We start from the raw sequence: 20,380 nt of genomic DNA, 5'->3' as shown, positions 1-20,380 counted from the left end.
CGCTTACCCAAAAGGGCGGCAACAAGCGCGGCCTCGACGGTGTCGGAGGCAAAAAGGGTGAGGAATGCACGGGAGCATCTCTGGATTAACGCTTTTGTTTGTTTAAAACAAAAAAAAAAACCTAAAAGGCCAAAAACTAGAGAATAATAAAAAAAACCAGAGAAGAAGAAAGAAGAAGATGAATTTGCACTGTTAAGATTAAGTTGCACTGTTTTAAAAGAACGTTACATTATTATGGACGTAAGTTGCAGTATTTTAAATATAAACTGCTCTTTAAGATGAAAATTACACTCTTTGAACGAAAGTTGCACTCTTTAAGAGATATTTTCACTGTTTCTCCTCTTATTGCACTCTTTAAGAGTAGATATTTATACTATTTATTCTCTTGTTGCACTATTTCTCCTTTGATGTGTTGATATGTCAACTGCACCCTTTAACAGGAGAAATAGTGTAACAAGAGGAGAAATAGTACAACAAGAGAAGAAATAGTGCAAATATTTTCTCTTAAAGAGTGAACAAGAGGTGAAACAGTGTAAATATCTCTCAACGAGTGCAAGTTTAAAGAGTGTAACTTTCATCTTAAAGGGAGCAGTTTATATTTAAAAGAGTGCAACTTATGTCCATAATGGTGCAACGTTCTTTTAAAACCGTGCATTCTTCGCCCTTCTTGCCTCCAACACCATCGAGGCCGTGCTCGTTGCCGCTCTCTAGGGTAAGCGGGTTGGCCGCTTGCCCTCTCGCTCGCCAGCGAGTTTCTCAGCGTTGAGAAGTGCTTTCTCTTTATCGTCGACGACGGTGGTGGGAACGTGAGTTCCCAGAAGTGGGTTTAGTGGGTGCAAAATCCGCTACAGTGGGGTGGATGGCGAAGGCGGAGGAAGATGACGCGTTACCATCCTCGTTATCGTCACGCAGGACCGCAGCAGCGGTGGAGGAGGGTCGAAAAGAAAAAAAAAAAAAGAAAAAAAAAAGAGGGTCGCACCGCGGCTTCGGCAGGGTCGGAGGCGAGTAGGGCAAGGGATGCGCGGGCGAGGGTGGGGATGAAGGTGTGAGGTGCAGAGACGATGGGGGTCGTTTCCGCCTTCGCCTCCGTCGCCTTCTTCGACGAGAAAAGAAAAAACGCGAGAAAAAAAAAAGAAAGAGAAAACGGTATAAGGGTATTTTGGTCAGTTTACTAAAAATCTGACCCGAATCTGCAAAATCGAAAAAGATGGCCCACTTTTGCAAAAGCGCAAAACTAGTAGATTTTTTATGCAAATTGACCAAAAAAAAAACTAAAGCCTGATAGAACTTTAACTCAGAACCTTCTATTTTTGTATCATGCGAAATAATTTTTTATATTTCTAAAAATTCAAGCTAATAATGAATAACATTCAAAATACTATATTCAACGAGGCCCTTTATTTTCTTGGAATAGACCATAAGCCCAGGATTACGAGTTATCTCACACAGCTATTTCATATATCATTCTCTTATTCTAAGTCAATTATTGTGCCAAGAGGTATGGAGGAGAGTCCAATTATAGGCAATATGGTAATTGTACTTTGAAATGATGTTTACAAAAAAGTTATACTTTATGCAATATGAAGATTTGTGATTGAATATGGTAATTTGTATATAGCAAAGTGTTTTTACAAACCATATAATAGTATTTTTTTAAAAAAATAATAGATTCTTACAGTAAAATAAAAATAAAACCATATAATAGTTTTTTTTTTAGAAAAAGGTTAGCACGCTACCTGCTTCATTCATTCGGACAATAAATTTAGCTACATAGAGTAAGGTAGCAGGGGCCTCAAGAGAAGATAAAATCAAAAGAAAAAATGTCTAAAAAAAGGTACCAGGAGAGTAATAAAAAAGTTTTTTTAAAAAAAACAAACAATTGCAGTGTCAAATCGAATACCCAAAATATGGAGATATCACCCAGCTCGACGGCACTTAGTCCATTCCGTTGCCAGTTTTCACGTTAGGTAGTGGCAATAGTGTCAGTAGATAGGTTTCTAAATAACATTATTTCTTTCTCGCCAGATCATCCACCATGTAGCCGCCACCAGTGTCTTCGCGGCATCACCCCCTCTCTGCAACCTCTCCCAGACTGTAATGACGTCCTCAATCAAGGGAAAAGAAAGAAACTCTTTGAGGTTCGAGATAAATAGAAATTTACTAACAACACATCCCACAAGCAGGTGATCTACTATCTCCGAAACTGTACCACACAATGCACACCAGGGGTTCCCTGACCATCCCCTTTTAAGAAGATTGTCCACAGTAGCTAGTCTCTTTTTTAGGGCTAACCAGAGAAAAATTTTAACTTAAGCTGGAATTTTGAGTCTCCAAATAGCGGGCGTCACAGTATTGCCGACACCCCCACTCCTCATTAACGAATATACGGATTTGTCCATAAACCTATCTCCTGAATTCCATCGCCAGCGAATAACATCTGGTTGATTTTGAACCTGCAGATTGTTAAGGGTGTGTTTTAGAGCCTAATACTCTGTTCACTGCAATCTAAGTTTCTTCTCACTCCTCACAAAATCTTTCTCCACCTCCATCCAGAAGTAGAGAAACAGTCACTGACTCGAACCTCTGTGAGGTTGGCATTAGCATAAATGTCCAGAAAGTACGACTTCAGGGAGGCATCTCCACACCATCTATCAGACCAAAAGTCCATGAGTATTCCATCTCCCAAACCGTAGCTCACACCACTCTTGAAAATTTCCTTCAACTCTATCATGTTTTCCACCATTGTGATGCTGGTCAAAAAGACCTTCCTTCACACAACGGTCGCCGCCTATTGTAATATAAACTTCTGATCAAGTTATTCCATTGTAATCCCCGCTCAATGAAAAAATGCCACTACCATTTAGTTAAGAGGGCATCATTCATGGTAGCCAAATCTTTAACACCTAAGCCTCATTCTTTCTTACTCGTACACACCTTTTTCCAGGCGACCATATAGACACCTCCAGAGTGGCTCGCCCATCCTTTCCAAAAGAAGTCCCTTTGTAGCGCCTCCATAAGTTTTAAAACCCATTTCGGTGATTTGAAAATAGAGAAAAAATGTATCGGCAGGTTAGAGAGCACTGAGTTGACTAGTGTTAATCTACCACCCCTAGAAAGGAGTTTAGCCTGTCATCCATCAATCCTCCGTTGAAAGTTATTATTAACACCTGCCCAATCTTCTTTTCTAAGCGCCCTGGAAGACAGTGGCAGACCCAACTACTTAGTAGGGAATTTTCCTACATTGCACTGCAAGATACCAGCGAGTCTAATATCTCTTCCGGTCTTACACCCCATATAAAATAACTCTGATTTCTCTTTATTAATCCTAATTCCAGAAGCCCACTCAAATAGGTCCCATACGATCTTAAGATTAGTCATGTATCTTTTTCTCGCCTTCAAAAAGAAAAAAGTATTATCCGCATATTGTATCAGAGTTACAGTGCTATCTCTCGTTGGTCCAATCCCTTTGAAAAGCTTAGACTCCTCTACTTTTTCGGTCATCCTGGCAAGACACTCGACTACAATAAGAAAAAGGTAGGGGGATAGGGGGTCAGTTTGTCGAACGCCTCTCTTAGTTTTGATCCAATTTGTAGCTGTTTCATTAACCAGAACTGCCACTTTAGAGTTACAAATACACTCACTGATCCATCGGCACCATTTATTATTAAAGCCCAACCACTCTAAAACCTTTCTGAGAAATGACCAGCTAACTTTATCATAAGTCTTCTCAAAATCCATTTTTACCCCAACTCCCTCCTAGCCTCCTTATGGCCCCAAGCCACTAGCTCGTTGGCAGTTACATAAGCAGCGGCCAGCAGTCTTCCTTTTAAAAATGCTGATTGTGAGGTAGATATAAGATCCTGCATGACCCCTTCAAGCCTATTTGCTAAAAACTTAGAGATAATTTTCTGAATCCCATTTAGTAAACAAATGGGCCTAAAATCATTGGCCCTCACCACACCTTCTTTTTCGGGATAAGACATATGTAAGTATAGTCAATAGCACGGGTAGTAAGTCTCCCCTCATAGAGTTCGTGGAAAATCAACCAGATATCGTTCTTGACAACGTCCCAAAAGGTTTGGTAGAAGCTTATAGGAAAACCATCCAGTCCCGGTGCTTTGTCCCTACCTAACTGGAACACTGCTTTCTTGATCTCATCTATATCAAAAGGGATAGTTAGAAGATCCAGGTTGGTGACCCGTCGAGCATGGAAAAGTACGCTCCAATCTCCTACAGAGTTGGGTACTTGAGATTCCGGGGTGAAGAGATCTTTAAATTTGCTCCAGAAGTAGTGGCTTTTCTCTTCCTCCTTAAAAATTCTTTTTCCATTATCTATGATCACGCCTATTTCATTCGAACGTCTTCTATTATTAGCAAAAGCATGAAAGAACTTAGTATTGTCATCTCCTTTTTGTAACCATTGCTGTTTAGCACGAGTTTTCCATAGACATTCTTCATCTTTAAGGACTTTAGAGAGACAGGCCTTGAGGGTCTCCTTTCTCTCTCTAAGCTCCGTTGTTAGACAGGTAATTTTCTCTATTTTTTCAATTTTTTGGACTTCCTGCGTAAGTTCAGTCTTGGTTTTTAAAATACTATAAAAGTGTGAGGCACATCATCTCTTTATCTGCTTCCGACAGTGTTTGAGTTTTGCATTGAAAGAGAGAACTGCTGAACCATCTCGTTGTGTTTCCCTTCACCAAACGAGAATATTCTTAACGAAGTCTTCATTGTGTATCCAAACTTTTTCCAACCTAAATAGCTTGCGCTTGACTTTGCATCCAGTTGAGAGCAGGATAGGGCAGTGGTCAGAAATAATTCTAGGAACCGCCTCCACCTCGGAGAGGGGAAATTGCTGATCCCATTCGGTAGAGATGAGGAAACGATCTAATTGTGCTAGAGTAGGGCAGCTTTGCATACTAGACCAAGTGAATGCTTGATTCTTCATTGGCTGATCCAAAACCTCAAGATATCGAATTAGATCAATGAACATGTTCGTCGCCTTCAAACTCCAGTCCTCCTGACTTCTAGTGAAATTGAAATCCCCACAGATTACCCAACGCCCTCTACAGACATCTTTAAGGTGGGCCAATTCGGAACAAAAAGCCTCCTTACCCTCCCAAGTAGGAGGGCCATACACATTGGTGATGTAATTAAAAGTAAATTCCAGTGTGAGAATGTGCAAGTCGGAGGGTAATAGAAAATTGTTTCAATAAAACTTCACTCCAGGAAAAAAAATCGAGAGCTCCAACATGTAAAAAGGCCGCCAGATGCTCCACTAGCTTCAATAAACTGGTATTTGTCATAAAACGACCCACAAAAGCTACACAAAAAGGAAAGTGAAAATCAGCTAATTTTAGTTTCCTGTAAGCAAACTACCGCTTTCTTAAGCCTAGACACCACACATTTCACCGCTCGTCTTATACCGGGGTCACCTAATCCCCTAACATTCCAACTACAAATGTTAAACATAACAAAACGAAACAGCAATCTAACTGCAAGTGATAGAGAGTGCCAATCTCTCACGCTTGGCCCCAGAGAAAGGCCTCAAATGCCTGTGCATCTAAATTGATTAGAATGACACCACACTTTTTACTCTTCTTCGTGATCCTCTTTCTCACGTTTTTGCGAAAGCACTCCACTCCGCCGATCCCATTGCCTTCTCGAAGTAGCATCTTCCTGGTTATGGCTTTATAGGCCTCCGAGCCTTTGTGTGCGTTAGCTAATCATGCACTTGATCGTCTAGGTGTCCGGCCACCAGTAGCAGAAATAGAATGCGACAATAGTACATGGTCCCCGAATTTCGAACCCTCATGCCACAAAGTATGATCATCCTGATGGTTCACTAATGTGAGCACGAATTTGGGACGTGCAATCGTAGACAAGCCGTCGTTCCCACTGGTATATATTGTCGGATCGAAAGTTCGAAAGTATATCAGATTCCGTGGAAACAAGACAGCACATGAGTCCAAAGCAATTGTGAAGCCCACAATTGTAGATTAAATTCTCAATCATCGTGGCTGGGGTGGAGCTTTCTTCTTGCAAATTACCAACTTTACAACCTGCAAAGTTAAGGCTCGAAAATTGTGATATTTCCTCCATCCAAGTTAATGGCCTGCCAAGTTGGCATGTCTCCAACATGAAAGTCAAACCCCACAAATAGACCTATCCCAAAGACCTCCCTAGGCAGCACAACAAATGACCCAAAGTAGGTACGCAACCCGAGACCAACTTGTATCTGAACTCAAAGTAGGCGCGGCTCTTGGCTCGCCGGCCATGGTGTTCGGAGCAGTAAACACCGCTGGAAGACTCGGCGCAACGAGCGCTGTCCACTCGATGTCGGCCAACTTGTATCTGAACTCAAATGGTGCACTTTCCGATGCGGTTCTTGCGAGCAGGTCGCTCAGCTTGGTGCGCTCATAATTCGGTGCACTGACTCCAAGTTGGTCGCGCCCTGAAAGCGAGCTCGGCACAGCACAGGCGAAGTTCGGCACAGCACAGGCGAATAGCCACCAAATCGATCTACTATAGCATTAGCAATCGTTTGCTGTGGTGAGCGTCCAAGATTCGCAGGTTGAACGATATCGGCCAGTATAACATTTTGGCGTAATTCCCTGTGTGTAAAGTAATCCTCTGAGTATGGGATGACAACTCGTAGGGATGGGGCACGACCACGGGCGCGGTGGGCTCGCAGCATGGTGTAGGAGCTTCCCTGTGGCTTTCGTCTGCACTGAAAAGCTCTATGACCAGTTTCGAGACACCGGAGGCACTTGACTGGATCTCGATAATTTGTCACCGTATGATCAAGACCCAGGCACCTGGTGCACCTTCCGGCAATGGTACGTTGCACCCCACTCGCCACACTCTTTAGAACGCCCTTCGGGAAAACAAGCTAGGAGTTGTTGTAATGTGATCTCTTTGCTTGGCACAGGAGTGCCTCTTTATAGGACTTCTGTCTCCCTACTTCATGACGTTGTAGAGGCAGTCTTCCAGCTTGCTACCTCCCTACCTTCTCGGCCCCAAATCCATCCAAATCTTTTCCAGTTTGATGCTTATCATCAATGCTTCTTGTAGAGTAAAGCTGCGCATTAAAGCCTTCACCAACTCCATCTACCCTCTCCAACAGATTACAATCCACACTCTTTGCTGGAACGTCTCCCATTAAATGATCCGGCCTAGGTTCCTTCACTGTCTCCTTCCCAGGTTTGAAACCTCGTAAAGTATGCAGAAAAACCATGAGTCGTTGGAACTGCCTCTCGTTGTCGGGGTCGAGCGAATTTTTTGCAACTCCAGTACTGCGGCGATCTGGCTCGGGTGACGCCAGCTTCTTCTCTCTATCCACCAACTCCTGGCTCTGTCGCGCCCTTACGCCCTTCTTGTAAGATCCTTTGGGAACGCACCGCCACCGCCCAGTCGTGCCGCAACCGGAGTTGACGAAGTCTAGATACCTCGTTCTGCCGCCTCTCTCCCGTTGCCGGAGTTGCCGAAGCCGCCCATCCGCCTCTCTCTCTCTTTGCTCTTCCATTGCCGCGCATCATGCATTTTCTTCCCTAGCTAAGTATTTGTTTTACTGGACAAGATAACATCCAATCATACGGGTGTACTTTTCTTAGCACCATAAGATGGCAAAATAAAAACAACACAAGACAACCATATAATAGTTAAGTATAATTTTATGAACCACAAGATAGCAAAATAAAAATACACTAAATCATAGAGGAGTTAAGTGTAACTTCTTAAAACACAAGATGGCAAGATTAAAATACACTACATCACAGTGAGTAAATTGAAGTTTACCTTAATAAAATGATGTCCAAGAAAAAAATATATTTATGAGAATGCCACGCCTTTGTTTTCATTGAGTTTTGCAATATCAAATTCCCCTATTAATCTATTTGGTTTACTTTGAATTTGGTTTAGTAATCTCAAGAAGAGACTATATACTTGGTAATTGTATGCTTCAAAGAACTAGGTTTGTATATGCATCAACCTCAAAACTTCATAAAGAAGAATAAGGAACATCTTGTCTATAAGCTCAAGAAATTATTGTATAAGCCCAAATAAGTATCAAAGAAAATTTAATACTTTCGTGTTAAGCCATGGATTCCAAAGCAAAGATAGTAAAGACACCATTTACATCTTACTTTAAGTTATCTTGTGAGCAAAGTCCAAAAATGGAAGAGGAAAAGAAGTTAATGGATCAAATTTCTTATACAAGTGTCGTAGTTAGCTTGATATTTGCTATAGTATGCATAGGGCCGGACGTTCCTTATGCATGTCGTTGGCATTCTCAGCCTACTTTTAGTAATTCTCGGAAAGGTGCTTTCAAAGACGGCGAAATAGATTTTTCGCTATGTACAAGTGATTATGCAATCATATATAATAAGAACTCAAGGCCAATGTAAAGTTATGTTAATGCTAATTTTGCTAATTATTTTGATGAGAGAAGATTTACAACGAGTTTAATTTGCATTCCAATATAAAAATGGTCCAATTAGTTAGATATCCAAGCTTCAAGTAATATTGACGTTGTCAACCATGGAGGCTGATTACATGCACTCACTAAGGCAATCAAGGAGGCGGTGTGTCACGACATAAAGATTTTCTCCGCGATTTTCCTTTGCAATCACCCAAACTCCAAAGCGGACATCTGACGGAGGTTTTGGCTTTGAATCTTCTAGAAGCTTCTACACGGATCTCGAGACTAATGGTGCGGATACCGGAGGGTCAAGAGTCCCTTAGAGTTTCTAGGTAGTCAATAAATGTATGACTCTTCGAGTTTCTATGATATTTATTAGGACTCTTGGGAGACCGCGTGGCCTTCCCTTTTAGCTAGTAGTATTGTGCCACTTGGCACCTTTCCATTGGCATTATGGGCGGCGAGTGGCCTATAAATAGTGTGGCCTCCACCCCCTCTCATTTCAGAATTTCATATTGTATTCTCAAATTTAAAGTAATAGAAGAGCTTTCTTCATATCTCTCTCTTGTACTTAGTTTAGGGCGAGTGAGGTCCTAACTTAGCAAGTAGAGAGACAGGCTTGCTCACTTCGCGAAGGAAGGTGAGCGCCGCACGGATTTTGCTTACCAAACCGTTAAGTCTGTGACAGTTGGTATCAGAGCCGGTTTGAGAAGGAGCCATGTCGTCATCAGAGGCCGGTGCTGACGACGTTGGGGGTGAACCCTCCAAGCAACCCTCCAAGTGGAGCAAGGGCAAGGACACGCGAATCACGAAGGATTCCGCGTCGGTCGAGGACCGCCTTGCACTGTTGGAGGACATTCTATCGAAGGTGGGAGAAAGGTACACCGAGATGGCCGATACCTTTAATGCCTTTAATGATAATATTCGCAGTATGGAGGAGAGCGTCGCCACTGCCATGGCGACCTTTCGAGGCGAGCTCGAGAAGCTCCAAGGCAACATCACCCGTTGTGACGAGGAGCGGAAGAACTTGATCGAGGAGCTAGTCACTCGAGTCGACGAGGTCGAGGACCTCAAGACGAGAGTGACTATCCTTGAGAAGGCGATGGCTCGAGGCGGTGAAACGCAGAAGGAGTACACCCCAAAGGTCCGCGTCCCTGAACCCCAAAGCTTCAAGGGAACTGTTGAAGCATAAAAAAAAAGAGGAAGAAGAAGAAGAAGAAAAAAAAAAAAAAGGAGAAAGAAAAAAGGCAGAAGGAGAGAAAATTGAATAATGGTGTATGAGATGATCCATGCACTAGGTGCATGGAGAAATTTGAGTTCAAATTTTGAACCTGGTGCATAGGTTAATCCATGCACCAGGTGCATATATTACAAAAAAAGTGGGATGTTCTCGTAGGCATGAATGAGTATTACAAATAGCAAATTAGTCCTTTCCCTTTCACATATTTGCTCCACTTCAAACACATAAATATTTTATTATAAAAAAGTATAATATAAACAAATAAGAAGGGTTAATGTGCAATTTCATACCCATGATCCCATGATCCTATACCGTAACTTCCCACCTCTCCCATACGCACGCACCATACGCACGTTCTCCAGGATAGTTACGACTAATCCCATAAATATCTCTCAATGAGAAAGAGAGACACAGTGTTTTCTTGAAACTCTCAAACCCATTTCTAAAAAAAGAAATTATACTACTCCATTTCTACGAAAGAAAGAAGAAAGGTAAAAAAAAAAAAAAAAATTTTTTTCTATTCTCAATATAGTTGCCAGCTACAAGCTCTCTCTCCCTCTAAAAAAAAAAAAAAAACGAAAAAAAAGAACTCTGTATATCCGACCTCAATCAAAGAAAAAAAAAAACCTCGTTCTTCCTTCCGATCCCGCTCCCTAAACCCTTTCCATTCCGCCAGTGGCGCCAGCCCAATTCCAAACACCGATTGCCGCCGCGGCAACGACAGACTTCCGCATCCTATGGGCGGGCGCGCTTCCGCAGCATCTTCCGCTCCGAGCCGCAATTGGAGCAGCAGGAATCCTCTGGAGGCGTGCGGAGGCGCGTGGGGTCTTCGACTTGTAGTTCGATACCCGCCGACAGCTCTGTGGAGATCCACAGACGCTGACCAGCTCCCCCTCGATCTCGACCACACGTCTTCGCCGGATGAGCAGGGCGAGGCCATTCGCCGCCTCGGCTACGCCCCGAACTCTACGACCGACCGGCGTGTGCATCGCTCACCTCCGGCCTCGACGCCACACTCGTCTCCGCACAGGTCACCGTCAAGATTCCTCCCGTCGGCGTCGACGTGGCCCAACACCGCTTCGTGGTCGCTGCGCCCGAGGCCCTCGCTACGCTCCGCGACCTCTCCCTCGGCTTCAAGGACCGCATCGTCCTCCTCGGGGTCGGTGACGTCGACCTCTTCAAGGGCATCGGCCTCAAGCTCCTCGCCATGGCCACGGCTACGACCCCATCGTCCTCGTCGACCACCCTCGTGTCGACCTTCGAGAAGGCCGCCTACTACGCCGCCGCCGAGTGCGTCGTCGTCAGCGCCGTCCGCGACGGCCTCAACCGTATCCCCTATATCTACACCGTCTACCGCGAGCTCCTCGCTTCGACCAGGCGTTCGCCGAAACCGCCCGCTACCTCGTCGTCATCCTCTTCCTCCAACGGCCGAACATGGCGGTCGGCACTTTCCTCCTCGACGTCACCCTCTTTCTCCAGCAACCGAGTGTGGCGGTCGACGCCTTCTTCCTCATCATGCTCCTCTCCTGCTTCACCCCTTCCGCTCACCAGGTGTTTTATCTGTGTCCACAATGAGCCGCGGCGTCACTCCAGGCTGCGACGCTCAAGGTGGAGCACGCGCAGGCGGCGGATGCGCTGTAGAATGGGCCGACGATTGGTGCGCGGCGGCGGGCGGCCCGAGAACGCCAACAGCGAGCTCTTGGCCGCCGGCACTTTCGTTGACACCTGCCAGGACTCGTTCGATGAGTTCCCGGACGTCGACGGTTCGCCACTCGCAAACGCGCAAACCAATCTCAGCAGGCTCGTCAGCAACGGCATCAGCCTCGCCGCCTACCAAGCTGCCTAGGATATTGCTCTGACGGAGTTGGCGCCAACGAATCATGTCTACCAATTATTTGACGGAATGTCCGAGACATATCTTTCAACAGCGAACTTAGAGAAAGAGCGGTGCTCTTCTCTTTTAAAAAAAAAAAATGTGTTATTAAAAGAGAAAGAGCGGTGCTCTTCTCTTTACAAAAAATATAGTATCATCGAAAGAGGGAAAGAGCGGTGCTCTTGTCTTTGCAAAAAAAAGTATATTATTAAAAGAGAGAGAGAAAGAAATTACTTCTCTAATTACGAAAGAGAGAGGGAGCTTTGTTACAAAAAGGAGGCAAGGAAGGGATTTTTTCACCTTAGTTGTCCCATGAATGTAAAAGAGACAAAAGAAGAATTATCTGTCTTTGTTGTCTTATATTTTCAAAAGAGATAAAGGGAAAAATTGTGTTCTCTTAATTCTCCTACAATGAGGAGACAAAAGAAAATTAGTCGGATTACCGATTAATATTCTTTTGATCGTCCTTTTATTGGAAGAACAATGTAGTGTTCGAAAATAATCGAACTCTTTGATTCTATCCAAAGTCAAATCTTTCGATTTGGTCAAATTAGACCAAATTGAGATTTAATTGCATTAGACATTTTATGTGATTTATGACTGAAAATCTGACAAATAAAAAAAATGCATTCGAAATTTTTTAAGTGATGAATTTGATTCTGAACCATAAATTTAAATATTTTGATCTCAAACAAATCCTAAATAATTCCCATCTCAAAATCTCATCTGGAACAAGCCCGTACCCACCTCAAATCTCATAACCCAAGCTCAATATGACCCAAGTTCAGCCCAAATATAAATCTGGGCCCAATTCTATAGCTTGCCTAAAGAAAATATGGGCTTAAACCATACGGGCCTAAAGTGAGCCCGAACCCAATTCAAGCCTCAACCTGAATCCATATTAAACGGGTCTAAACTGGGCCTATGCCTATATCCAGAACTTAAAATTTAATTCAGGCCTCAACTTGAGTCCATACCATGTAGGCCTGGATCTAGTCCATGTTTGAATGCAACTATATGGACCCAAATTTGGACCATGAATGAATCCATCCGAGAATTGAACCATAACTTGAAGCTATACCTAGCCCAAGTTTGAATTCCAAACTGGTTCATAAAAATGCCCAAATCGAATAAAATCTAAATTGAAAACCAATTCAGACCAACATCAAACCCAAAAATCTAACCCAAACCAAGACCTTAAATCATGCCTATCAGATCAAATATGAAACCAAGCTCTACCAATTTGTTAAGGGCAAATCTTTTTAATCCAATTCTCTAGCATATTAAGCTAGAGTCATATTGTTATCACATTCATATTAGATCAAATTCTAAAATATTTGTTTAGAATTGATCAAACCATCTATTAGGTTTCACCTAATCAGTTCAATTGAACTCTAATACACTTACTTAGAGTTCAAATAAATGAAATTGAATTAGACTCTAATACATACACTTAGAGTTTAATTTAAATTACATTTGACTAATCCTAATATATATAACCAGGATTTAGTTGATATTTCACCTCATGGTGAACCCAAATTAGACTCTAATACATACACTTAGAGTTTAATTTAAATTATATTTGACTAATCCTAATATATAATTAGGATTTAGTTGATTTAGACTCTAATACATACACTTAGAGTTTAATTTAAATTTTGACTAATCCTAATATATATAATTAGGATTTAGTTGATATTTCACCTCATGGTGAACCCAAATGAAATTGAATTAGACTCTAATACATACACTTAGAGTTTAATTTAAATCAAATTTCACTAATCCTAATATATATAATTAGGATTTAGTTGATATTTCACCTCATGGTGAACCCAAATGAAATTGAATTAGACTCTAATACATACACTTAGAGTTTAATTTAAATCAAATTTCACTAATCCTAATATATATAATTAGGATTTAGTTGATATTTCACCTCATGGTGAACCCAAATGAAATTGAATTAGACTCTAATACATACACTTAGAGTTTAATTTAAATCAAATTTCACTAATCCTAATATATATAATTAGGATTTAGTTGATATTTCACCTCATGGTGAACCCAAATGAAATTGAATTAGACTCTAATACATACACTTGGAGTTTAATTTAAATCAAATTTTGACTAATCCTAATATATATAATTAGGATTTAGTTAATATTTCACCTTATGGTGAACTCAATGTGAGACATAATTAAGCTCTAACATATAAGCATAGAGCTTAATTACACTAGACTCTAAGATATAAAATTAGAGTCTAATTCGAAATATTTGGGCTAATCCTAACACATACATTTAGGATGAAAGCTTAAATCAATTTAATCAAATCAAACTCTAATGCACCTAACTAGGGTTTAATTTGAATCAAATCCGATTAAGTCCCAATGCATATACATGGAATTTAATCAATCCCTCACCTTAGGGTGAACAATATTGTTGAGCACTGAAACATATAGAGCCCAATCAAATCAATTTGATCATACACTTTGATTCAGAATCAAGTTCAATCAACCGTCATATTCATTCATGTACACTGGGGGTATGCCCCTGGTTAAGCCATGTAACTATACAATGGATTATGTTATAAAATCCACTTTTTATTTCAGTCTATTTCAGCATTACAGAGGTCTCTTAATCGAAGGTGCCCTAACACTTTGTAGGAGTAATTAACAATAGACGCTTGCGTTTATTGGAAGCCATGAATCCACAATACCTGATAGCCATATATATATATATAATTAAATATTAATCTGAATCATGAATACTATCCCACGGGAAAAATCAAAATAAGATCAACCGTGCGAGGTGCGTCATTCGTGGTCGCAGACAAAATGGCACGCCCGGTGGACATGACTTCTCCTTCCATCTTTGAGACCAATGTTATGTTAATAGAATTAGATGATAGATATCTAATTGACACTCGTTATTCCCTTACAGGAGAAATGTCACCGAATAACACTGCTGTTGCCACAGGCTCGATGATGATCAATGCAGGTCAGGTTTGCCTACCGACATCTGTCCTCACCATTGGAGCTGCTGGTGTTGCGATCCAGTTCGGTACCATCCCAGAAGAGGCTAGGGCTGCGGCTATGGCCTCTTTCACTACTGTTACTAGCACAAATGATGTTAATGTTGTGGTTCCACGACTTCCCTCTCGTGGGAGGCGTCCGAATGTCGTCATTCCCAACCCCCCTCGCGTTCCTGTGAAGGAGAGGATGACACCTATCAGCGCTTCAAAGAAGATGGAATTACAAGGAAGACTGGTGTTCCAAAACCGAATTGACGGAACATCGCTACTTGATATGGAGCCTAAAGCGTCAGTCTTCAATAGGCTGACGTTCCCCAAGGACACTGTGACCAAGTCATTCAAGAGAAATCTTCGTCGTACTTTGAAGCGGCAGGAGATGAACAAAGGAAACAAGTCCCAACAAACCCAACATAATAGGTTTGTCGCCGGGCCCGATGTTTTGGCCCGTAATGAAGAAAAATTCACCTACTGCCATTCTGCGCCCAGAGTCAGAAATGGCCCATTTAAAACCATCTTTTGCACGTCCCTGCTTAAGAAACAATGATAAGAACTCTGTCTTCAAGCAGATATATAAAACTTTTAAGGCTACAAAAGGAAGAATGAGCCTAGAGAAGAAAATTGAGAAGTCGAAGTGGCAGCGAAAGTCAACACTATCATGGGAAGGAAGAAAGACAGAGTGGAAGCCCAAAACTCTTGCTCAGATCAAAGAAGAAAAATGTAAAGTAAAGAATTTGGAGATTCACACAGTAAGAGTTATTGGGCATACGTCGTCAAGTGAGTCGGTTGATGAAGAAGAAACTATTCAGCAAATTCTTACGAGAGCTGCTGCAAGAAAAGCCGCGGAAGAGAAAGCAAGAGCTGAGGAAGCAAGCTCTTCGCAAACACAAAATATGGAGAATAAAGATGATATGCCTAGTGATCCATCTGACCCACGAGAGGAAGAGGAGGTTGTCTGCTTCCCGAGGGATCCAAAGGACGTTATGATTGCGTCCTTAAAAAAGAAAGTTGATGAAAAGGATAGAGATATCATAAATCTCTATAAGAAGATGGAGGAGGTCATGAGTTTGATGTTAAATGTATAGAAGCAATTGGAGGATCAACGACGTCAAACCAAGATTCTAACCCAGCCGGAAGCACACATACCACGAGTCATTGATGAACAGGCTAAAACAACTGTTCTTAAAGAGACTACCTCTTTAACTAAGGAAGAAATTCATGATTTGATCACTTCACAAGTTAAAGAGACGGTAGCGGGGGCAACTCCAAAACCGAAAGGGAAAGGACATTCTTATCTATCGGAATACGATAACGTACCTTTTCCAGAAGGGTATCAGGTCCCTAAGTTCAAAATGTTCTATGGTGTTGGTAACCTTGATCAGCATCTAGCACATTTTAAGGCTATGTGTGAAAATACGGGGAGTAAAGGACCTCTACTCTTGCGACAATTTTCACAAAGTTTGTCAGGTATAGCTTTTGAATGGTACTACTCCCTCGAAGATGAGTCCATTAAAACCTGGCCCGACATGGAAGAAGCTTTCAGAGCAAAATTCGCCACCGTTAGCGATAATATTACTATCGCTGATCTGGTAGCTACCAGACGAAGAAAAGATGAAACAATGCTAGATTACATTACAAGGTGGCGGAACTTAAATATAAGGTGTGAACAACCTCTAGACCAGTCTCAAGCTGTTGGTCTTGTCATGGGCAATATTGATAATTGGATGGCCCCTTTTCTGTGCACATCTAGTTGTTCCACTTTTCATGAATTAATATCAAATATCTCTAGATTGGAGAGAATCGATCCCCAGGTCCTCTTAAACTTACAAAAGATAAAAAAAGATGATAACAAAAGAGTTGAGGCGAAGTTGGCGCAGGTTAGACCGGCCCGCACGAATATGATAGAAAAAGAAAAGAAGGCAATTACCTCTACAGTTGAACAGACCCCTGTAAAACCTGTGTTAGGGGGTAATAATCCAAAAGGGATTTCTTTAGAGGAGCGAAGAAACAAAGTATACCCTTTCAAACGGGACAAAGTTAAGAAAATATTTAACGATGCTGTTAAAAATGGTCTTCAACTGCCGGAGCCAAAGAAGCCAGAGGATATAGGGAAAACCGGTGATCCGAACAATTGCCTATATCATAGATTAATTAGCCATCCAATTGAAGACTGATGGGTTTTCAAAGACTGGGTTGAAAAGCAATATAGAAGCGGTGCAATCACTCTTTCACAATCAGTGTTATCAGAAGCCCCAGTCGAAAAGGCCAATCTGATTGATACAAAAAATATGGAAGAAATTGAGAATGTATTTTTCCCCGAGTTTCGGAATATATTTTTATATAAGAAAACTCGGAAGATGTTAAAATATTTATAAGATGTTCCGGGAATAAAATGGCGAGGCCCCTTAAACCCAGAAGTGGAATCTGGGGATAAGCCCACACCTCCAATTAATACTTCAGCCAAGTCAAGGCGCAGAATAACTCGGGTTAAGAAGAATAAAAAAATTTGTTGAGCCGGCTCAACCACAACATAAGAAGCGGCCTATTGAGGAGCATATTGACTCACTGGAAGAATATAAACAAGTTGAAAGAGAGCCTCTTATGATTCATGATTTTATTTTTAAAGCAATAGAATAGGCTAAGAAAAAGAAGGACTCTGATGAAAGAGAAATTCCTGTCGAGGAGTGTAAAGAAAAATAGGAGCCTTTTTGGGGAGAAACTTGCAGAGTCATCACCGCACAACGTGATGATGAAGAAATGATCTTTCCTTCTAGCCACTTTAGCGAACGAGAAAGGAACCTCAGAGAAGTTCATAACCAATTGGCAGAAATAAAAGAAATGACGCATTGCAACTATCACAAGGTGAATGATAAAATATTGGATATGAAAGCACAAATGAATGTAATATTCTCTATGTTGATTGGGATCGAAGCTAGAGTAGAACAATTAATGAAGAGTACTCCCATCCCTCAACAGACCCAATTGCAAAAGAACAGAGAACGGGATATCGAAATATTACCAAGGTCTACAAGTCGATCTTCAAAACAGCTTTCACCTGAAACTTCTCAAAAAGATGAAGGAAAAGCTCCCCTTGTAGAAACCAAAAATAAGGGTGGAGTCAATAAAAAATTTAACAAAGGGAAATGTTCGAGAACGGCGCCGACGGGAGGCGTTAATCCTCAATCTTCTGGCAGCAAAAATACACCTATGTATTGCCCTTTTCATCAAGTAAAAGGACATAACCTAGAAAACTGTCGTACTTTTCAACATATAAAAAGACCAAAAGGGCAATTTCCTCAAGGGGCAAGTATAAGGCAAAGTGTCAGAAGCACCACTTTGAAAATCCAGAAGAAAAATAAGCACAAGACTATTCCTTACATACGGGAATCATGTCGTGTCATTACGACATCTGATGACGTGCTAGAAAGACCTGCGCCGACCCTGAGAGCAAATCAACAGACATCCACACCAAACTATAATGCTTATGTTGATCCTTTGGAATTATACGACACTTCAGCTTATCATGATCCAATGAAGAAATTGTATAGAATGGAGTGTCGCTTAATCATAATGGAGGGAGAAATGAGGAGGCTGCACAATGAAATTAACGTTATAAAGATGAACATGAACGAAATAATCGGTAGTGTAAAAGGCATAGATTTTCAAATGAGAGCTATCATAGATATGCTCAAAACCGATGTTACTGAAGCATCGAAAAGATATCGGGTCGAGACCTATCGAGTCATAACTATGCAAGCTGATTTAAAGGAAGATGATAAGAAGCAAGGCTCGGAGCAATCAAAGTCAACAAAAGCCGAATACGACGCAAGTTTCTATGAAGCACACATAATTGCTCAAGAGCTTAAAAGACTGTCGATGAGAGGAAATGCGGGGTCATCTTCACTAAAAAAGAAGAAGAATACAACCCTAAACCAGCAATCAGAAGTTCACCAAAATAATAAAGCTCTGGTTAAGGAGAATAACGAAAAAAAGAATAAAGTTATGCTGACAGAGTTCTGTACCTATCATAACATATGGGGACACACCTTGGAAAATTGCCGCCAATGGAAAAAGATGCAGAACTTACCTATGAACAAGGTGAAGTCAAAAATTGATCAACCGACTATTGCTGAATCCAAAAGACAACGATGGAAGAAACATCTCCCACGATTTGAGAAACAGCAATCCATTACTCCAGAAGAATTCAGAAAAGCATGTTATGACGCTTTGGATGATATGAAATTGCGTTGCTTTTGGTGTGGAATGAGAGGTCATGCTTATGATGTATGCGTGAAACTTCGGGACCATAGAAAAAATAAATTACAGCTCAAGGAGTCATGTCGGGTAATAACAATCTCCGAAGAGCAATCTGAAGACTCTGTAAATCAAAGGAATATGGTTAGACAACCAACTGTGGCATGTGAAGATAGCGATAGTGCCTGGAGAGCATATAATACTCCCAGCAGGGATAACGACGCAAGGAGAGTCGAATATCGTCTTCTCGAGATAGACAATGATTTGAGGAGAGTGCAGATTGATGTACGCACTCTAGCAACAAACATAGACTGTGTGGCTATGGCAATAAAAAATATGAAAGAGCAATTAAAAGAGATACTTGATAAGTTGAATACTTATGAAAAGACTAGAGTCGAAACGTGCCAAACTATTACCTGTGGTGTCGACTCTAATACCAAGGAAGATGAACGAGCTGAGGATTCTTTCCAAATTAAGCTTAAGTCTGGAAAGGTGTTACCAGAAAGACAAGGGCAGCCGCAAAATGGTAAAGATAAAGAAATTCAGATAAATGAAGAGGCACCGACTTCATCAAATCAAGGAAAGTTATCAAAGATTGAGTATAACATACTTTCCCATTTAAGAAAAGTGCCAGCCTTGTTGAGTGTGTATGACGCCCTGATGATGTCCAGAGAACTTCGGGATGTACTCATTTACGCTTTACAAAACCCCGAGCCCTTTTATGCTTATTTTGCTGAGATGAATATGAAAGAAGCATTGTACTCCAGACATATCGCCAATGTTACTTTCACTGATGAGGACATGCTGTTGGGAACTGCTCATCACAACAGGCCGTTATATGTGACTGGGACAAGCGATGGAGAGAAGATTAATCGTATTCTAATCGATCCTGGATCCTCAGTCAACATTTTGACTTTAAGAACTTTGAAAAGTTTAGCTCTGAATGTCGATCATCTGTCCTCAGAAAAAATTTTGATTCAAGGCTTTAATCAGCATAGCCAAAAAGCTCTCGGGTCGATCATTCTTCCTATAAAATTTGGAGCATTGCGGACCGATGTAAAATTCTATGTGATAAATGCAGATACTTTGTATAAACGTTATTGGGACGGCCTTGGTTGCACGAGTATAACGTTGTCCCCTCTACTCTTCATCAATGTATGAAATATATTAAGGATGGAGAAGAAGTCAGAATTGATGGTGATATACGCCCATTTGGAGTGCATGAAGTACGATATGAAGATGCGAGGTATTTCGCAGAATCTGAAAAAGATATAAAATTGTCTCGCGAACTTGAAGAGGGTAAAGTTCAGAGCGATAAAAATTTGTCAAAGGGAAAGATAAAAATTGAGAATAATAAAGAAAATGTGATTCCACACTTCGAAAGTGATGAAGAACAATTAAGGAAAATGTTGGAAACATTTTCTTTCAAGTTAAACATGCCCTGGGGTGAAGACTCATCAGAAGATGAAGAGATTTTCCCGACATCTGAGTCAAATATGTTCATAAGAATTCCTGAATTAATTGAAGATTCCTTAAATATTACTAGAGTTCCATATGGACATATAAAAT

General features: G+C 41.3%; 1 protein-coding gene across 1 annotated transcript; it reads left to right on the top strand.

Annotated features, from left to right (window-relative positions):
* The first annotated feature begins 10,393 nt into the window (after positions 1 to 10,393).
* Positions 10,394 to 11,694, top strand: LOC109705584. The gene is made up of 2 exons (XM_020226326.1): positions 10,394 to 10,639; positions 10,687 to 11,694. The coding sequence occupies exons 1-2, from the start codon at positions 10,394 to 10,396 to the stop codon at positions 11,500 to 11,502; spliced, it is 1,062 nt and encodes a 353-aa protein (XP_020081915.1). The 3' UTR covers positions 11,503 to 11,694.
* Positions 11,695 to 20,380: the final 8,686 nt, after the last annotated feature.

The sequence above is a fragment of the Ananas comosus genome, unplaced genomic scaffold (assembly GCF_001540865.1).
Source record: "Ananas comosus cultivar F153 unplaced genomic scaffold, ASM154086v1, whole genome shotgun sequence".
In the NCBI taxonomy this organism is placed as follows: Eukaryota; Viridiplantae; Streptophyta; class Magnoliopsida; order Poales; family Bromeliaceae; genus Ananas; species Ananas comosus.
This window is presented reverse-complemented; position numbering and strand designations above follow the sequence as displayed.